The sequence below is a fragment of the Narcine bancroftii genome, chromosome 4 (assembly GCF_036971445.1).
Source record: "Narcine bancroftii isolate sNarBan1 chromosome 4, sNarBan1.hap1, whole genome shotgun sequence".
NCBI classification, from domain to species: domain Eukaryota; kingdom Metazoa; phylum Chordata; class Chondrichthyes; order Torpediniformes; family Narcinidae; genus Narcine; species Narcine bancroftii.
Window position 1 is genome coordinate 292414366 of NC_091472.1, and position 17983 is coordinate 292432348.

General features: G+C 40.6%; 1 protein-coding gene across 5 annotated transcripts in view; it reads left to right on the forward strand.

Moving 5' to 3' along the window:
- itgb6 (integrin, beta 6) overlaps positions 1-17983 on the forward strand; it is a 75136-nt gene that overhangs the window by 14992 nt on the left and 42161 nt on the right. For all 5 annotated transcript variants that reach the window (XM_069935388.1, XM_069935389.1, XM_069935391.1 and 2 more), the window contains one exon: positions 7716-7811. In XM_069935388.1, the coding sequence (XP_069791489.1) occupies positions 7716-7811 (96 nt within the window). The remainder of the gene's footprint in view (positions 1-7715; positions 7812-17983) is intronic.

The window sequence follows — 17983 nt, forward strand, 5'->3', positions numbered from 1 at the left end:
AGCCTCTCCCAGGCTTCTCCTTCTCTGCGTAATATCTGAAAGTGCTGGAGAAATTCAGCTGGTCACGCAGCATCCACAGGAAGTAAAAGGTAACCAATGTTTCTGACCTGAGCCTTTCAACAGGAATCTGGATGAAAAGGTTGTAAAAAGATAAAGGTGGGGGGGGGGGGAGGAGGATGGAGAAAGGGGAAGGGAGAAGAGCAAAGAGCACAGGCTGACAGGTGGGAAGGTAGAAGGGAAAGAAGCTGAGAAGTGTGAGGGCAGAGGGCTATGAAGGGCAGCTCTCTGACAGGAAAAGCAAGGGAAGGGGTAGGGAAAGAGAGAGATCAGGAGGGGAAGGTTGACAGAAATGGAAAAAGTTGATGTTAATGTCACCTAGTTGTAGCCTGTCGAGATGGAATGCAAGATGTTGCTCCTCCAATTTCAGGGAGATTTCACAGGACATAAGGCTATTGACAGGGCATGTCTGTATGGTAGTATTGTGTGGAATTAAAATGGTTGGCCACTGAGAGATCCTTTTTGTAGCAGTTGACAGAGTAAATATGCTCAGTAAAATGATCTCAGAAACTTTCCGTAAATTTCCTCTCAATCATCAGAAAAATGATGGAAGGTGTTTTCAATGATGTCATTAAGTAGCATTTATTCACTTGTGGCTTGCTCAGTAATGCCCACTTTGGGTTTATATGGATGGATTAGAACTCCAGAAAAGAAAAGGTGTGTCTGTTGAACTTTCAACTAACATACTGAAGTAGTAATGGAATCCAGAGGACCCCAAAACCCAGCAACAATAGAAATTCACCAAGGCACATAGTTACAGAAACAGAAGTTGCTTTTAATTATCTTTAAACATGAATATAGGATCAAACTTTAACTTGTTACTATTAACTTACTTAACCCCCTTCTAATTCTAAGCGCACATGTCTATAATGTGTATACAAGTTCAGAAAAGTTTTTTAATTCATAGTCCAATCTCACTTGTCATTCCTCGAAGTTCACTGGTTGCAGGCAATTCTTATACTGTGCACAGAATTTAACATTTATGAATTTCACCAGGCTTTGGTGCTTGAAAGGTAAATGGTTACCGCTCAGGAAGGTTCTAGTCGATTTTCAGAGAGAGAGAGATTTGTGGCTCGTTGGACACCCACAACTGATTCCTTTTAATCAGCCACATCAGTGTCTTGCCAAAGAAACTTGCCCCATCAGGGTTTTCCAGGTGATAACCTCTTTCTTTCAGGTCACCACAGAGTTCCTTTTTGTTTCCCTTATTTCAAATGAAACATTATACAGCTCTTTCTCTTTCTCTCTCTCTCTCTTTCTCTCTCTCTTTCTCTTTCTCTCTCTCTCTTTCTCTCTCTCTCTTTCTCTCTCTCTTTCTCTCTCTCTTTCTCTCTCTCTTTCTCTCTCTCTTTCTCTCTCTCTTTCTCTCTCTCTTTCTCTCTCTCCCCCTTCAGAGAAAACCACATGACCCTCTTAGAATAGCCAACTGCACTCAGACAGACTACATTCCAGACCTAATCTTCCAAGTTTGTTTATCTGTTGCTTTCCAAAACAATAATCCATTACTCCCTTTCTCTCTCTCTCCCTCTCTCCCCTTTCAGAGAAAACCACATGACCCTCTTAGAATAGCCAACTGCACTCAGACAGATTACATTCCAGACCTAATCTTCCAAGTTTGTTTATCTGTTGCTTTCCAAAACAATAATCCATTACTCCCTTTCTCTCTCTCTCTCCCTCTCTCCCCCCTTCAGAGAAAACCACATGACCCTCTTAGAATAGCCAACTGCACTCAGACAGACTACATTCCAGACCTAATCTTCCAAGTTTGTTTATCTGTTGCTTTCCAAAACAATAATCCATTACTCCCTTTCTCTCTCTCTCTCCCTCTCTCCCCCCTTCATAGAAAACCACATGACCCTCTTAGAATAGCCAACTGCACTCAGACAGACTACATTCCAGATCTAATCTTCCAAGTTTGTTTATCTGTTGCTTTCCAAAGAATAATCCATTACTCCCTTTCTCTCTCTCTCTCCCTCTCTCCCCCCCTTCAGAGAAAACCACATGACCCTCTTAGAATAGCCAACTGCACTCAGACAGACTACATTCCAGACCTAATCTTCCAAGTTTGTTTATCTGTTGCTTTCCAAAACAATAATCCATTACTCCCTTTCTCTCTCTCTCTCCCTCTCCTCTCCCCCTTCAGAGAAAACCACATGACCCTCTTAGAATAGCCAACTGCACTCAGACAGACTACATTCCAGATCTAATCTTCCAAGTTTGTTTATCTGTTGCTTTCCAAAACAATAATCCATTACTCCCTTTCTCTCTCTCTCTCTCCCTCTCTCCCCCCTTCAGAGAAAACCACATGACCCACTTAGAATAGCCAACTGCACTCAGACAGACTACATTCCAGACCTAATCTTCCAAGTTTGTTTATCTGTTGCTTTCCAAAACAATAATCCATTACTCCCTTTCTCTCTCTCTCTCCCTCTCTCCCCCCTTCAGAGAAAACCACATGACCCTCTTAGAATAGCCAACTGCACTCAGACAGACTACATTCCAGACCTAATCTTCCAAGTTTGTTTATCTGTTGCTTTCCAAAACAATAATCCATTACTCCAAACACCTACTTGTGAAGTCCTTATGGGCATTTTTCAAAGTTTTTTGCAAAGGCACCTGGAGCCTGGACTGTCTGGCTTGAGCAGAGTCCAGCATTCTAAATGAGAATTGTTTTGAAATATTTGTATCTGTCCTAAACTTAAAAACCCTGCACAACTTATCTCCTTTTAAAACATATCAATATATAATATAAAATATAATATATTCTGGAACACTGTTCAACATTCAGTTCTCATCACCATACTATGGGAAGAAAAGAGAGGGTTTGGAAGAGACGTGAAGTCATAGAAGAGGTGAAGAAATGGATTTTTGAGCAGAAACTCTCTAGGTGGGGGCTATTCTCTTTAGAAATGACTATGGAGATATTTAAACTGATGTGTACTAAATTGTTTGATGGCCTGGACTGGGTGAATAGAAGTGACCTAAATCTTTGTCACTGAAGGCAATATCGATGGAGTTACTGTAAGTATTAAGTTGATTGGATTGGAAGAAATTGAGGAAAACTTTTCTGTTGATGATATTAGTGTACATTTCAAATTTACTGGGTGAGATTGAATCAATTCCTCAGCATATTCACAAAGTGACTAGTGAGCCTTTGATGTGCTGTAACCTCCAAGGTTGAAGACTGACAGCTGGGAAGTAGAGCAACCTTAGTAGCTTTTTTTTTTTGGCCAGCATTAATACAGTGTAGTGAATGGCCCCTTCGTGCTGTGATGTTCCATGATTCTACGGTCCTTTTATTCAGCGAGTTTCACAATTCCTCAGCATAAATATTAAATCATGAACAAAGAGAAATAGAGGGTCAATCCTATAGAAAAACAAAGTCACTGTTTTGGGTTAGGACTGAAAGCCCATATAAGAAAAATGTTTGAAAAATACTTTTCTTTGACAGCTCATAAATGTTTGAATTTGCATAATTGACGAGTTATTAGAACTCTCCGGAAGTCGTGTTGAAAACTTTATTTAAAAAAAAAAAAAAAATTTAACAGCTTTTCTTATTTGGATTTCAAAATGAAAAAATATCGTTGAAAGTTTAACGAAGAACATTTTGAGAGCAATTGTGCAACAGTCGTTAATAAATACAGACACTGACTCATCCAGAAAACTATACACCATTGAACTAGTGATCTTTAGTGACATTGTTCTAGTATAATTGATTTGGACTCAAAACATTTATGTTCTGTCACAGAAAGTTGTAGAAAGTGGAAAATCATTACAATGTTTTTTTTTCCATTTTATTTCCAGTTAGCAAATAGTTAGTATTTTATTGAAAATGTAACTATTATACTGGTGGAAGCGTTCTAGGAGCCGTAGGTGGTGCCGGTAGAGGACCCATGATTCGGAGCCGAACAGGAGTGTGGGTATGACAACGGCTCTGTATACGCTTATCTTTGTGAGGTTTTTCAGTTGGTTGTTTTTCCAGACTCTTTTGTGTAGTCTTCCAAAGGCGCTATTTGCCTTGGCGAGTCTGTTGTCTATCTCATTGTCGATCCTTGCATCTGATGAAATGGTGCAGCCGAGATAGGTAAACTGGTTGACCGTTTTGAGTTTTGTGTGCCCGATGGAGATGTGGGGGGGCTGGTAATCATGGTGGGGAGCTGGCTGATGGAGGACCTCAGTTTTCTTCAGGCTGACTTCCAGGCCAAACATTTTGGCAGTTTCCGCAAAGCAGGACGTCAAGCGCTGAAGAGCTGGCTCTGAATGGGCAACTAAAGCAGCATCGTCTGCAAAGAGTAGTTCACGGACAAGTTTCTCTTGTGTCTTGGTGTGAGCTTGCAGGCGCCTCAGATTGAAGAGACTGCCATCCGTGCGGTACCGGATGTAAACAGCGTCTTCATTGTTGTCTCCGCTCCATCCTCAACATCCATTGGAGCGCTTACATCCCTAACGTCGAAGTACTCAAGATGGCAGAGGTCGACAGCATCGAGTCCACGCTGCTGAAGATCCAGCTGCGCTGGATGGGTCACGTCTCCAGAATGGAGGACCATCGCCTTCCCAAGATCGTGCTATATGGCGAGCTCTCCACTGGCCACCGTGACAGAGGTGCACCAAAGAAAAGGTACAAGGACTGCCTAAAGAAATCTCTTGGTGCCTGCCACATTGACCACCGCCAGTGGGCTGATATCGCCTCAAACCGTGCATCTTGGCGCCTCACAGTTTGGCGGGCAGCAACCTCCTTTGAAGAAGACCGCAGAGCCTACCTCACTGACAAAAGGCAAAGGAGGAAAAACCCAACACCCAACCCCAACCCACCAATTTTCCCCTGCAACCGCTGCAATCGTGTCTGCCTGTCCCGCATCGGACTTGTCAGCCACAAACGAGCCTGCAGCTGACATGGACTTTTTACCCCCTCCATAAATCTTCGTCCGCGAAGCCAAGCCAAAGAACTATTATACAGCTAGATGTAACTGTACTCAGCTGTATTGGCTTCTTGTTCCCATTAACCTTTCTGGCAAAGTGTTGGGAACAAGGAAAATTGCTAGGAACTTTTCTAAAGTTCTATAGATCTCACAACCCATCTATACCATTTCTGAGATCATATTTTTCCACTCCCTTAACATTGTCTCCTTCTGCACCTGCTTCAGCTAGGGTAAATTTCTAACCTCAAGCCTCAACTATTTCATCTTTCTCATTTCCTCCCAAATCTCATCTCAGCCTATTTCTGTAACCTTCACAATTGCACCTTTCTGGATATTCTTTGCTCCTCCACTTCTGGACCCTGAAAAAACCTGTGATTTTAATCTCTCCAATGAAAAGCAATGCCACAGTTTCTTATTTTTAAAACTGTCATGATGCCTCTCTATTATGATTGAACTGATTTCATCCTTGATCACAGAAAATTTTAACTTGCTAGCGTTTTCCCCATCTTTCCTGTCGTGTGGACCTGATAAGTCACTTCATTTAATTCCAGGTCTTCCAGTCATGACTCAGTAAGTAAAATGGCATTTCACCCAAGTCAAGTTGCACTCTGAATTCATTCATTTTATTCCTTAAATGCTGTATGCTGGGCATACCTCTTCACCTATTTTTCCATCATAGATTTACACATACATTTTTAGTTTCACTTCTTGAATGTTGGACAGTATTGTGGTTAAATCACTGGGCCTGCAGCCAGAGTTCTGAAACATTGATCCTGTATTACAAGTTCAAATCCCATGCTGCAACCAGAAATTTAAATTCAGGTAATTAAATCAGGAATTAAGATAGTTTCAGTAACCATAAAATCACCATTTGATTTGTTTGTGTTCATCTGGGGAGGAAACCTGCTGTTCTTGCCTGGTTTATACACTAGCTTCTCAGATTAGAGCTGATCTAGGGGTGACACTAAGTCACAGCATTTGCTCATGATGTGATCAATAAAAGAGACTTTTCACACAATTCGGTTTCTTTTCTTTTACCTGCAGTACTGAATGCACAATTTCTTACTTTCGTCTTTTCCTTTTCCTATATTTTAAGGTTCTTCTTTATACCACCTTTTCGCCCAAGCTTCTGCTATTTCAAGTTTGAAGTCTTCTAAATCTTTCAAATTTATTTTTCCTATTTTAACCCTGTTTTCCTATCTCTATCTCAGTGGCACCGTTTTTCCACTCCCAGTATTAGGTACAGAGTTCAATTTCATTTCAGTTACTGTGTCAATTTCAATCATTATAACTGGGTGCAATAAGTGAGGACAGCATTTGGCCTTCCCTTATTCATTATTTTGTATATTATTTATCGGCCTGCAACATCACAGGCACAAGACCATTCCATTGAGGACATCTACATGAGGCGGTGTCTTAAAAAAACAGCCTCTATCCCCAAAGACCCCCACCATCCAGGCCATGCCCTCTTCACTCTGCTGTCATCGGGAAAAAGGTACAGGCACCTAAAGTCGAGCACTCAATGGCACAAGGACAATGCTAGCAGACTCTTGAATAATCAATGAGCTGCCTTACTTTTCATGCACTATTGTTTATATCGTAATGTAAGATGAATCTGAATGGCCATTCAGAGCCAGCTCTTCAGCGCTTGACGTCCTGCTTTGCGGAAACTGCCAAAATGTTTGGCCTGGAAGTCAGCCTGAAGAAAACTGAGGTCCTCCATCAGCCAGCTCCCCACCATGACTACCAGCCCCCCCACATCTCCATCGGGCACACAAAACTCAAAACGGTCAACCAGTTTACCTATGTCGGCTGCACCATTTCATCAGATGCAAGGATCGACAATGAGATAGACAACAGACTCGCCAAGGCAAATAGCGCCTTTGGAAGACTACACAAAAGAGTCTGGAAAAACAACCAACTGAAAAACCTCACAAAGATAAGCGTATACAGAGCCGTTGTCATACCCACACTCCTGTTCGGCTCCGAATCATGGGTCCTCTACCGGCACCACCTACGGCTCCTAGAACGCTTCCACCAGCGTTGTCTCCGCTCCATCCTCAACATCCATTGGAGCGCTTACACCCCTAACGTCGAAGTACTCGAGATGGCAGAGGTCGACAGCATCGAGTCCACGCTGCTGAAGATCCAGCTGCGCTGGATGGGTCACGTCTCCAGAATGGAGGACCATAGCCTTCCCAAGATCGTGTTATATGGCGAGCTCTCCACTGGCCACCGTGACAGAGGTGCACCAAAGAAAAGGTACAAGGACTGCCTAAAGAAATCTCTTGGTGCCTGCCACATTGACCACCGCCAGTGGGCTGATAACGCCTCAAACCGTGCATCTTGGCGCCTCACAGTTTGGCGGGCAGCAACCTCCTTTGAAGAAGACCGCAGAGCCCACCTCACTGACAAAAGGCAAAGGAGGAAAAACCCAACACCCAACCCCAACCAACAAATTTTCCCTTGCAACCGCTGCAATCGTGTCTGCCTGTCCCGCATCGGACTTGTCAGCCACAAACGAGCCTGCAGCTGACGTGGACTTTTTACCCCCTCCATAAATCTTCGTCCGCGAAGCCAAGCCAAAGAAAGAATGTAAGATGGTTATAATATGAATGTTTGCACTATGAGATCTGCCACAAATTTCATGACTTGTTCGTGACAATAAATTCTGATTCTGATCCTGAAACATAAAAATCCTGAATAATTGCATTTTACATTTCTTTTTTATTTTTGTAGGAATATCCTTCACTTGGACAATTAATAGAAAAACTTGTGGAAAATGATATTATGCTGATTTTTGCAGTAACAAATGGACAGCAGAATACATACAAGGTAATTTTGTTCTCTGTTATAATTGAAAAAAAATGAAGAGCTTCAGTGATAACTATGACATCTAGAAATGCTTCATTTATGGTTGGATCAAGAACATGCATCTAAATTTTTTTTCAGAGTATTTTGTATCTGTGCACATTAGGTGAAGAGCTCTCACAATGGTTCCACCAGCTGTCACATTATGCTTTTCAATGACATCTCAGTCCCACTCGCAATTGTTCATGTCTAGGGACTATAAGACAATTCCTTGGCAACCGTAATGTAAGGTTTTTCCGTAAAGTTCTCCAAGAGTAGCCAGTGGTTGTGTCTAATAGTACAATGCTTTAAATCTGAAATAAAAGAGAAAATATTAAAAATACTCAGCGGCAGGTACATGCTATTTTCCCTTTCTGTTAAATGAGTGATCCAGACCAGATCTGGAGAGTACAATAAAAATGGAATCTCATTATTTCAGGTATTAGAAACTTTCCTCTTCATATTGGCATGGACTAGAAGGGCCAAACTGGCCTGTTTCTGTGCTGTAATTGTGATATGGTTATATGGTTAATGTTTAGTCCACATTTCAGTTGGTGCCTCTCCATCATATTCCCTCAGTTACCTGTAGTTAGTCTCATGAGCTTAATTTACCACACTTTATTTAACAAATCTTTATTCAACAATTTTATTTAATTTGTTACTTGACAAGAATGACAGCAACTACATGTCAAGTCTGCCTTTAAGTGCAGTTCTTTAAACACTAGTACCATTTAATAGTTTTTGATTGGGAATAAAAACTCTTGACTATCTACATTTTTGCAATTGACAACAGTGGCCATTGATAAATAACTCAAGTTTCAGCTTGTATAGTTCAGCTTGTAAGAAACCAATGACTTGGCTGTAGACTGTGAGTTTTGAAAATGATGGACCATATATCTATGGACAAACATCTAAATTTTCATTGTCCATTGTGGTCAGAAAATTTGGCACACCTAATTTCAGACTCACAAAAATGTTTCCTGTTAAATCTCCATGTTACTAAACCATTGTTAACAAAATCTTGAGCATGACATTTGCCTGTTCTGTAAATTGTTGCTTCGGGTCAAATGGTACAGTCTTGCTGTAAGAATATTAGATCATAAGACATAGGAGTGGAATTAGACCAAAAGGCCCATCAAGTCTGCTGCACCATTCCATCATGGTTGACTTACTATCCTTTTTAACCTCATTCTCCTGCCTTCTTTCCATAACCCTGGATTTTCTTCTTAATCAAGAACCTATTAACCTTTGTCTTAAATATACTAATGACCTGGCCTCTGCAGCTGTCCATGACAGTGAATTCTGCAAATTCACCACCTTCAAATTCCTCCTCCTCTCTGATCTAGAGGGACATTCTGAGTCTATTCCTTCTGGTCCCAGACTTTCCCACCATAAGAAACATCCTATCCACGTCCACTTTATCCAGGCCTTTCAGAATTCGATGGGTTTCAATAAGAATTCCTCTTATTCTTCTAAATTCCAGTGAGTACAGACAGTAGAGCTGTCAAAAAGTCTTCATACGATAACCCTTTCATTCCAGGGATGATTATAGTGAGAAGAGATGAGAAGAGAGGAATAAAACACAAAACTCTGCAGACACCATGATTGAAGTAAAAACACAATGCTGGAGAAACTCAGCAGGTTAGGTCAAACAGTGTACTTTATCATTTTTGTGAACCTCATCTGGACTCTCTCCAACGCCTTGGAGAAGAAGCCCAAAACTGCTCGCAATGCACCAAGTGCAGTCGGACCAATGTCTTATAAAGCCTCAACATTACATCCCTGATTTTATATTCAATCTCTCTTGAAATGATCACATTTCAATTGAATGAAAAAAATTGAGTTCAATTCAATTAAGTTGCACTTGCTCTTTCTTACCACCAAGTCCACCTGCAAGTTAACCTTTAGGATCTTGCACAAGGACTCCCAAGTTCCTCAGCTTCTCTGCTTTCTGAATTCAGTGGCCATTTTTGCTGCAGGCAATTTAAATTGGTTTATCTTGTAGCAGAAAATCCAAATTGTATTTACCCAAAGTGCTTTTAAAGCATGTAATTTACATTTGTAATGTAAATTACAAATATGTAATTTGAATCTAAACAACATATCTTTTGTGAATCATTAAAAAGCAAAACTTGGAATTTTATCCATCATTTGTCTAAGTTATTGTTTGCCATTCTTTCATTTTAGTGTACAATATTGATAAGTCATTTTAATTATATACATTTTTAAAAATTTACTTAGAGATAGAGTACAGTAACAGATCCTTCCAGCCACGAGCTCATGCTGCCCAAATACACCTACAAACTAGATAATAGAAAAAATGTACATTGTAAAGAGTAGCTATCAGGAGAAAATCTTTTTGAATGCCTTTTTCTCTCTGGAACAGTTACTTTTGAACTGATAAGTTTGTACAGAACTGATTTTCAAGTTCAAAAGGCTGACATCTTATCATAACCTTTCCATGTTGAGAATTGATCGTCATTCTTGATTTCAATATCTGTCTAGTAAAATTCAGTGCAGGCACAGTTGATTACCAAGTCTACTTCCTATATGTATTTTAGATCAGGGCTGAATATGTATTTAGAACAAAAGCATTTTAATGATAATATTCATAAATTTATGATGCCAATGCAGCTGTTCAATTTTCAGGTGAATCATCAAACAGGTCAGGGTAACCAGCAAAAATGTAGGGACTATTGGAACCAAAGGGCAATCTGTGTGGAGCCAAAGAATGTTGGTGAGGTCTTAAATGGATATTTCATCTGTGCCTCCTAACAAGAAAGACATTGTGATTGACGATTTCAAGGAGGGGGATGGAAGTATCTTAGAACATGTTAACATTAACAAGGAGGATGTGCAAGTGGGCATAAAAATTATTAAATCCCCAAGGCCTGATGAGATGCATCCTGACATTCATATGGAGAAAATTGCTGTCTCCCAAGACAACATTTTAAAATCTTTGTAGGTATAGGTCATATGATAGATAACTGGAGAACAGCAAATGCAGTGTCTTTATTCAAGGAGAGAAGCATTGTTGGTGGGTAAAGTTTTGTCATACAGGTTAATGATTTGGATATGAATGTATGAGGTGCAATTAGGAGGTATGCAGCTGACATAAAAATTGGTGGTTTTGTTGATAGGAACAAAATTTGTCAGCTTGTTAGTTGTATGATGCAATGGCAGAGGCAACTTAGCCTCAATAAGAGTGAAGTGATGCATTTTGGGAAGTATAATTAGGGTCAGGCATACACTATAAAATAGTAGAACCCTAGGCCATACTGAGGAACAGAGGACCTTCGATTTACAAGTCGAGAGATCTCCTGAGGTGCCACCAGAAGTAGATAAAATGTTGAAAAAAGTCACAGTGGATGCTGACCTTAATTAGCTCTTCTTTGGCTTGGCTTCGCGGACGAAGATTTATGGAGGGGGTAAAAAGTCCACGTCAGCTGCAGGCTCGTTTGTGGCTGACCAGTCCGATGCGGGACAGGCAGACACGATTGCAGCGGTTGCAAGGGAAAATTGGTTGGTTGGGGTTGGGTGTTGGGTTTTTCCTCCTTTGCCTTTTGTCAGTGAGGTGGGCTCTGCGGTCTTCTTCAAAGGAGGCTGCTGCCCGCCAAATTGTGAGGCGCCAAGATGCACGGTTTGAGGCGTTATCAGCCCACTGGCGGTGGTCAATGTGGCAGGCACCAAGAGATTTCTTTAGGCAGTCCTTGTACCTTTTCTTTGGTGCACCTCTGTCACGGTGGCCAGTGGAGAGCTCGCCATATAATACGATCTTGGGAAGGCGATGGTCCTCCATTCTGGAGACGTGACCCATCCAGCGCAGCTGGATCTTCAGCAGCGTGGACTCGATGCTGTCGACCTCTGCCATCTCGAGTACCTCGACGTTAGGGGTGTGAGCGCTCCAATGGATGTTGAGGATGGAGCGGAGACAACGCTGGTGGAAGCGTTCTAGGAGCCGTAGGTGGTGCCGGTAGAGGACCCATGATTCGGAGCCGAACAGGAGTGTGGGTATGACAACGGCTCTGTATACGCTTATCTTTGTGAGGTTTTTCAGTTGGTTGTTTTTCCAGACTCTTTTGTGTAGTCTTCCAAAGGCGCTATTTGCCTTGGCGAGTCTGTTGTCTATCTCATTGTCGATCCTTGCATCTGATGAAATGGTGCAGCCGAGATAGGTAAACTGGTTGACCGTTTTGAGTTTTGTGTGCCCGATGGAGATGTGGGGGGGGCTGGTAGTCATGGTGGGGAGCTGGCTGATGGAGGACCTCAGTTTTCTTCAGGCTGACTTCCAGGCCAAACATTTTGGCAGTTTCCGCAAAGCAGGACGTCAAGCGCTGAAGAGCTGGCTCTGAATGGGCAACTAAAGCGGCATCATCTGCAAAGAGTAGTTCACGGACAAGTTTCTCTTGTGTCTTGGTGTGAGCTTGCAGGCGCCTCAGATTGAAGAGACTGCCATCCGTGCGGTACCGGATGTAAACAGCGTCTTCATTGTTGGGGTCTTTCATGGCTTGGTTCAGCATCATGCTGAAGAAGATTGAAAAGAGGGTTGGTGCGAGAACACAGCCTTGCTTCACGCCATTGTTAATGGAGAAGGGTTCAGAGAGCTCATTGCTGTATCTGACCCGACCTTGTTGGTTTTCGTGCAGTTGGATAATCATGTTGAGGAACTTTGGGGGACATCCGATGCGCTCTAGTATTTGCCAAAGCCCTTTCCTGCTCACGGTGTCGAAGGCTTTGGTGAGGTCAACAAAGGTGATGTAGAGTCCTTTGTTTTGTTCTCTGCACTTTTCTTGGAGCTGTCTGAGGGCAAAGACCATGTCAGTGGTTCCTCTGTTTGCGCGAAAGCCGCACTGTGATTCTGGGAGAATATTCTCAGCGACACTAGGTATTATTCTATTTAGTAGAATCCTAGCGAAGATTTTGCCTGCAATGGAGAGCAACGTGATTCCCCTGTAGTTTGAGCAGTCTGATTTCTCGCCTTTGTTTTTGTACAGGGTGATGATGGTGGCATCACGAAGATCCTGAGGCAGTTTACCTTGGTCCCAACAAAGCTTGAAAAACTCATGCAGTTTGGCATGCAGAGTTTTGCCGCCAGCCTTCCAGACTTCTGGGGGGATTCCATCCATACCTGCTGCTTTGCCACTTTTCAGTTGTTCGATTGCCTTATATGTCTCATCCAGGGTGAGACATCCAGGCTCGGTCGAGTGAGGCAGGCGGAGGCCCCGGTCCGGACAGGGAGTGGGAGACGGCGGCCCCAGTCCGGGCACAGGGTGAACTGCGGCGGCCTCGGCCCCGGTCCGGGCGAAGGGTAGACGGCGGCGGCCCCGATACGGGCAGGAGCAAGGGGGAGACGGCGGCCCCGGCCTCGGTCGAGTGAGGCAGGCGGCGGCCCCAGTCCAGGCAGCTAGGGTACAGAAATAAGATCATAGAGATTATGCTACAACTTTAGTTTAAGATTTTAAGTATTGCAGAGCTTATTTATAAGAATGAGAAGTATTATAGGCAGCTCTGGACATCACACGGTAGAAAGGATGTGATTGAAGAGGAGAGTATGAAGAGGTATACCAGAATATTGTTTGGGATGGAATGTTTCAGTCATTAAAAAATGACTGGATAGGTTGAGTTTGATTTCCACAGAGAACAGAATATTGGGGAGGATCTGAAAGAGGTGTACTAAATTATGTGGGGCATTGATAGGATGGACAATCTGAAACCTTTTCCCACAATGGAAGTGTGTAAAGCCTGAGGGCAAAGGTTTAAAGTAAGGTTTAAGAGTCAGGACCCAATGGAAAACAAAATGCACCCAGAGAGACTTTGAAATCTGGAACTACACCATGAAGGTGGAGGATGCAGCTTACTGTCATAGCATTTGCAATGATCTGGATGAGCATTTGAATTGTCAAAGTATGAAATACTTTGGACTAAGTAGATAGTATTGGTGTGGATGGGTTTGTTGTGGTCAGGAGGAGAGTGAGAGTGTCAGGATCACCTGTGTGGCAGTGAGCCAATGAGAAGGTCAGAGGAGTTTAGTTGGGTGGTATTTTGGGGAGTTGAATATTGTGTCTAGTGGGGAGAAAAAAGCAAGTTGACTTCTCGGTGTGCTGAAAGAAGAGTGAGTGTATTCTTTAGTTGTTTGTAAGCTGTGCCGTAAATCAGTGCTGTTACAGCTTCTTGATAGTTGGTATGGGCACATTGGGCTTTTCTGACTGTGTCCATCACTGATTGTGAGCTGAGCAGCTCTCGTGTTTTAAACAGTTGATTGGTATGGTACAATGTGACCAACTTCAAATATGAAGATTAAACAAATATGATGTAGGGCTCCAGTGTTCCAGCAGAATATTGTTTGATTGTCAGAGTAAATGATTTGTAGGTATAATGTTGCCCAGTGCTTTGTTGCACATAACCATATATAACCATATAACCATTTACGGAGCGGAAACAGGCCATGTGGGCAATTGGTTTCTGTCATTCCCAGTATCTTCCCAAGTTATTTGGAAAACCATCAATCCAACTGAATTTTGCTCATTTTTCTGATTGATTTGGGTAGTATATTATTTAAAACAACAAGGATTTGACACAAAAAAATGATCTCTACATTTGCAGGATTAACAAGAGTTGTTTCTGATATAAAAAGATTTGTTCTCCATCTTATTTCTCAAAATTTTGAACCACTATAATTGTTCATCTAAAGACTGTTTGATGTACAAATATCAGGGAAAATTACTTGGAGTAAGACTTAATTTGTGATCCAATCGACAGGTATTCATTTATGTTGGATCTTATTGAGATCACAGCTAACAATCATTATATCTCCTTTGTAGTTTTATCAGAACCCCATTTGTTTCACTACTTTGCCAAATAACATCATCTATCTTCTCCCTAGGCCATAAATCATGAATTAAGCTTAAAGATTAGCAAGTAAGACAAATTTAGATAAGGGCAGCAGAGTAGATATTCTCCCTAATGTTAGGCTTCTGAATATCCATGTTGAAGTTTTATGATATCTGTCATTAAAGTCAGGAACAATGGCAAGATGAAGATTGAGCCAGCCTGTGATTTGTGATGCCAAACCACCCATTCCCCACCCCTAGTTCTGGTCCAACAACCAAACTAATCCTTTACAGCAACATGGAGTGAACCTTAAGCTGTAGCTAACCCATAGGTTAGCTCTGTCAGCTTGTGCTATTGGAAGGCCTCCACAATTATTCAAACCACGTCTTAAACATTTCTGTACTCTGTAAATCCATTACTTTAATTGGAGAACTGGTAGGTGGTTTTACTTTCTAAATGTTTTCCCATGAGAAATGTCTTCACCTTAACAAGAGAAAAACGGGGGCATGGCAAGATGGCGTAGGGAACAGACGTGCCTTCCAGACCTCTCCTGACTCTGATTTATTGTTTTGTCTTTAAGTGCCCGTTAAAGTTCTTTTAAAAGTTTATAAATAATAAGAGGTGTTGGATTAGTGCCTAATGGTTTATATGCAAAAAAAAAGGTAAAAGAAAATATCAACAAACTGTTAAAAAACTACATTTTCCGAAATTGTCTGAGCCTACTTGTTTACAAGAAGCCAGGACTCAACGTAGAATGGATCCAGAGGAGGACGTGCAGAGTTCGGCATTGAAGCTTCGTTTTAAGCCGGTGAGCTCTCTGAAGGTCGCACTCAACAGCTTTCAGAACAAGGGGCTGGACGGGTGCCAGTGTTTCGCACGGTGGCCACTGCAGGTGTTGTTGCTGAGGCTTTGACAGTTGAATCAGCTGGGGCGCCACCAGCTGGAGAGTTAAAGGGTTGTCATTCGACTGCTATAGTGGTGGCGCTGCAAAATGCATCTTCAATTACAACGGTTTTTCCAGACATCGATTCAGTGAAGATGATTAAAGAGATTTGGCTTAAAGATAACCCTGATCTTCAGTCTCCTGGCATTGCTGGGGGGACTTTGAGAGGGATTTTTATACGAAGTCAAACTGCTAGAAAAGATACTAAATTAAGGGAAGGGACAGAAGATCCCGTGGTCTCTAAGGAACAGCAAGACCCCATTATGCCTGAATCTACTTCTGTTGAAATGTCTGTTAAGGATCTTGAAGATAAGATATATTCTGTATCGAGTCACTTAGCTAATTTTGTGAACCTGTTTATTTCCAAGATTAATGCAATGGCGGAAGTCATTAATGGAGCTTTTAAGCTTGAAACCATTGAAAGATTTGAAATGTGTGATCAAGGTTTAGTCGATGCACAGGATCAACTGCAAGATGAAAATAGAATAATTGAAACATTGCAGATCCAAAATAAAAATTTAGCAAAAAAGGTTGATTATTTGGAGAATCAATCTAGACGGAACAACGTGAAAATTGTTGGTTTGCCAGAAGGCATAGAAGGACCAGATCCAAGAAAATTTTTTACTGAATGGATTCCACAAGTGTTAGGACAGGATAAATTCCCTGAAGGTTTAATACTGGAACGTGCTTATAGAGTTTTAAGAAGAAAATCTTTTTCAGGACAGAATCCAAGATCTGTTTTGATCCGTTGTTTAAACTATTGTAACAGAGAGACAATTTTACGTACAGTTACTAGAAATGCTCAGCAAAATAGATCTCCTTTGATGGTTCAGAATAATCCTGTTTTCTTCTATCAAGATTTGAGTCAAGAAATTATGTTTCAACGACGCGAATTTAATTCTGTGAAAGAACGACTGTGGGAAAAAAAGACATAAGGCAACATTCAGGTATTCTGCGGTACTGAAGATTTTTTAGGATGGAAATTAGCCAAAGTTCTTTGACAATCCTAAAGAGGTTATGGACTTTGCTCAGTCTCTACCAATCATGCAGTTTCAGGAACGATATAGTCCTTCAAGGTCTCCAAAGAGAGTAGAGGTGTAAGGTGGGATCCAGATTTTTAAAAGAAATGGAAGCAATGGTGACCGAAGTGGTAACGTTGATTTTTAAAAAAAAAAAAATCTTTTATCTTTTTTTTGAGAAGAGTTTAAATAGTTTAAATAATGATGATAGTTTAATGAAATGGGAGTTGGGAGAGGGAACTGGGTGGGCACTAGTTTCCAGAAGTCATCAGCTACCTGTGAGTTATCTCACACCCAATATTTTGGGGGAGTTACCGCTTTGGGCGGTTTAAACAGGAGGAGGTAGTTGTGACCTCCGACCTGTTTTTTTTTTCTTTTTAATTTTTGGGTTAAGAAGTGAAGGTTTTTTTATTATTTTTTAAAAATAAATAATTTTTTTTTACTCTTTTTGTTTTCTGATTGTAATTGAGAGGGAATTAGGTTTTTTTTCACTTTTTTTCTCTTTTTTGGGGGTTTTTTTTTCTCTTTTTTCTTTCTTTTTTAAGAGGATGATGTCACAGAAGATAATAAGTCAAAAATTGAGGATGTTGAATTAGATGAAGAGGAAGATGAGGGGAAAGGTGATAAGAAGAAAATTAAGTACAAATACATTGAGGGAGAAGAGTTTAATAAAATTAAGTTAATTTCGATAGAGAATTTTGAAGATGTTATAAATGAAGAATATGGAGAATTTTATGAGTTTGAACTTTTTTCTTTTTTTTTCTTTTTTATATAAGGGGAGGGGAAGGGAATAAAAAGTTTATCTGATTGTTTTTCTAAGGGATGTTTTTGTTCTCTCGATGAATTATAAAGGAAACGGTATTAATGGAAATTCTGTATTTATGTATTATTAATTATGATTTTTTTGAATAACAGATATGTGGTTGATATATGATTTTAATATTTGAACTTAGTTTTAAAGTGGATTTCATTTGTTAAATACATGTATTATGTTTGATTTAAATATATGTTTAAGGGCATTATTTTAGTATTGATATTTTTTTTGTTGTTAGTAATTTTTTTTGTTGTTAAGTTTTCTCCTTTTTTTGTAAGTGGGGTTTTTTCTATTTTATTTACAATATTGTTAATTAATTCTTCACTCTTTATTTTGGGGGGAGGGTTGGACTAATTTTAAATTAGATGATTAATGTTGTGTTATAATTATTGGGGAGGTTAATTTGTGTAGTTTAATGATGTAGTATTCTAATTTTTATTATCTTATTTTTTATTATTTCTTTAAATGTAATTTTTATTTTATTCATGTCATAAAATTTTAAATAAAGTTATTAAAAAAAAAACAAGAGAAAAACATTGGGTCTTTTTAA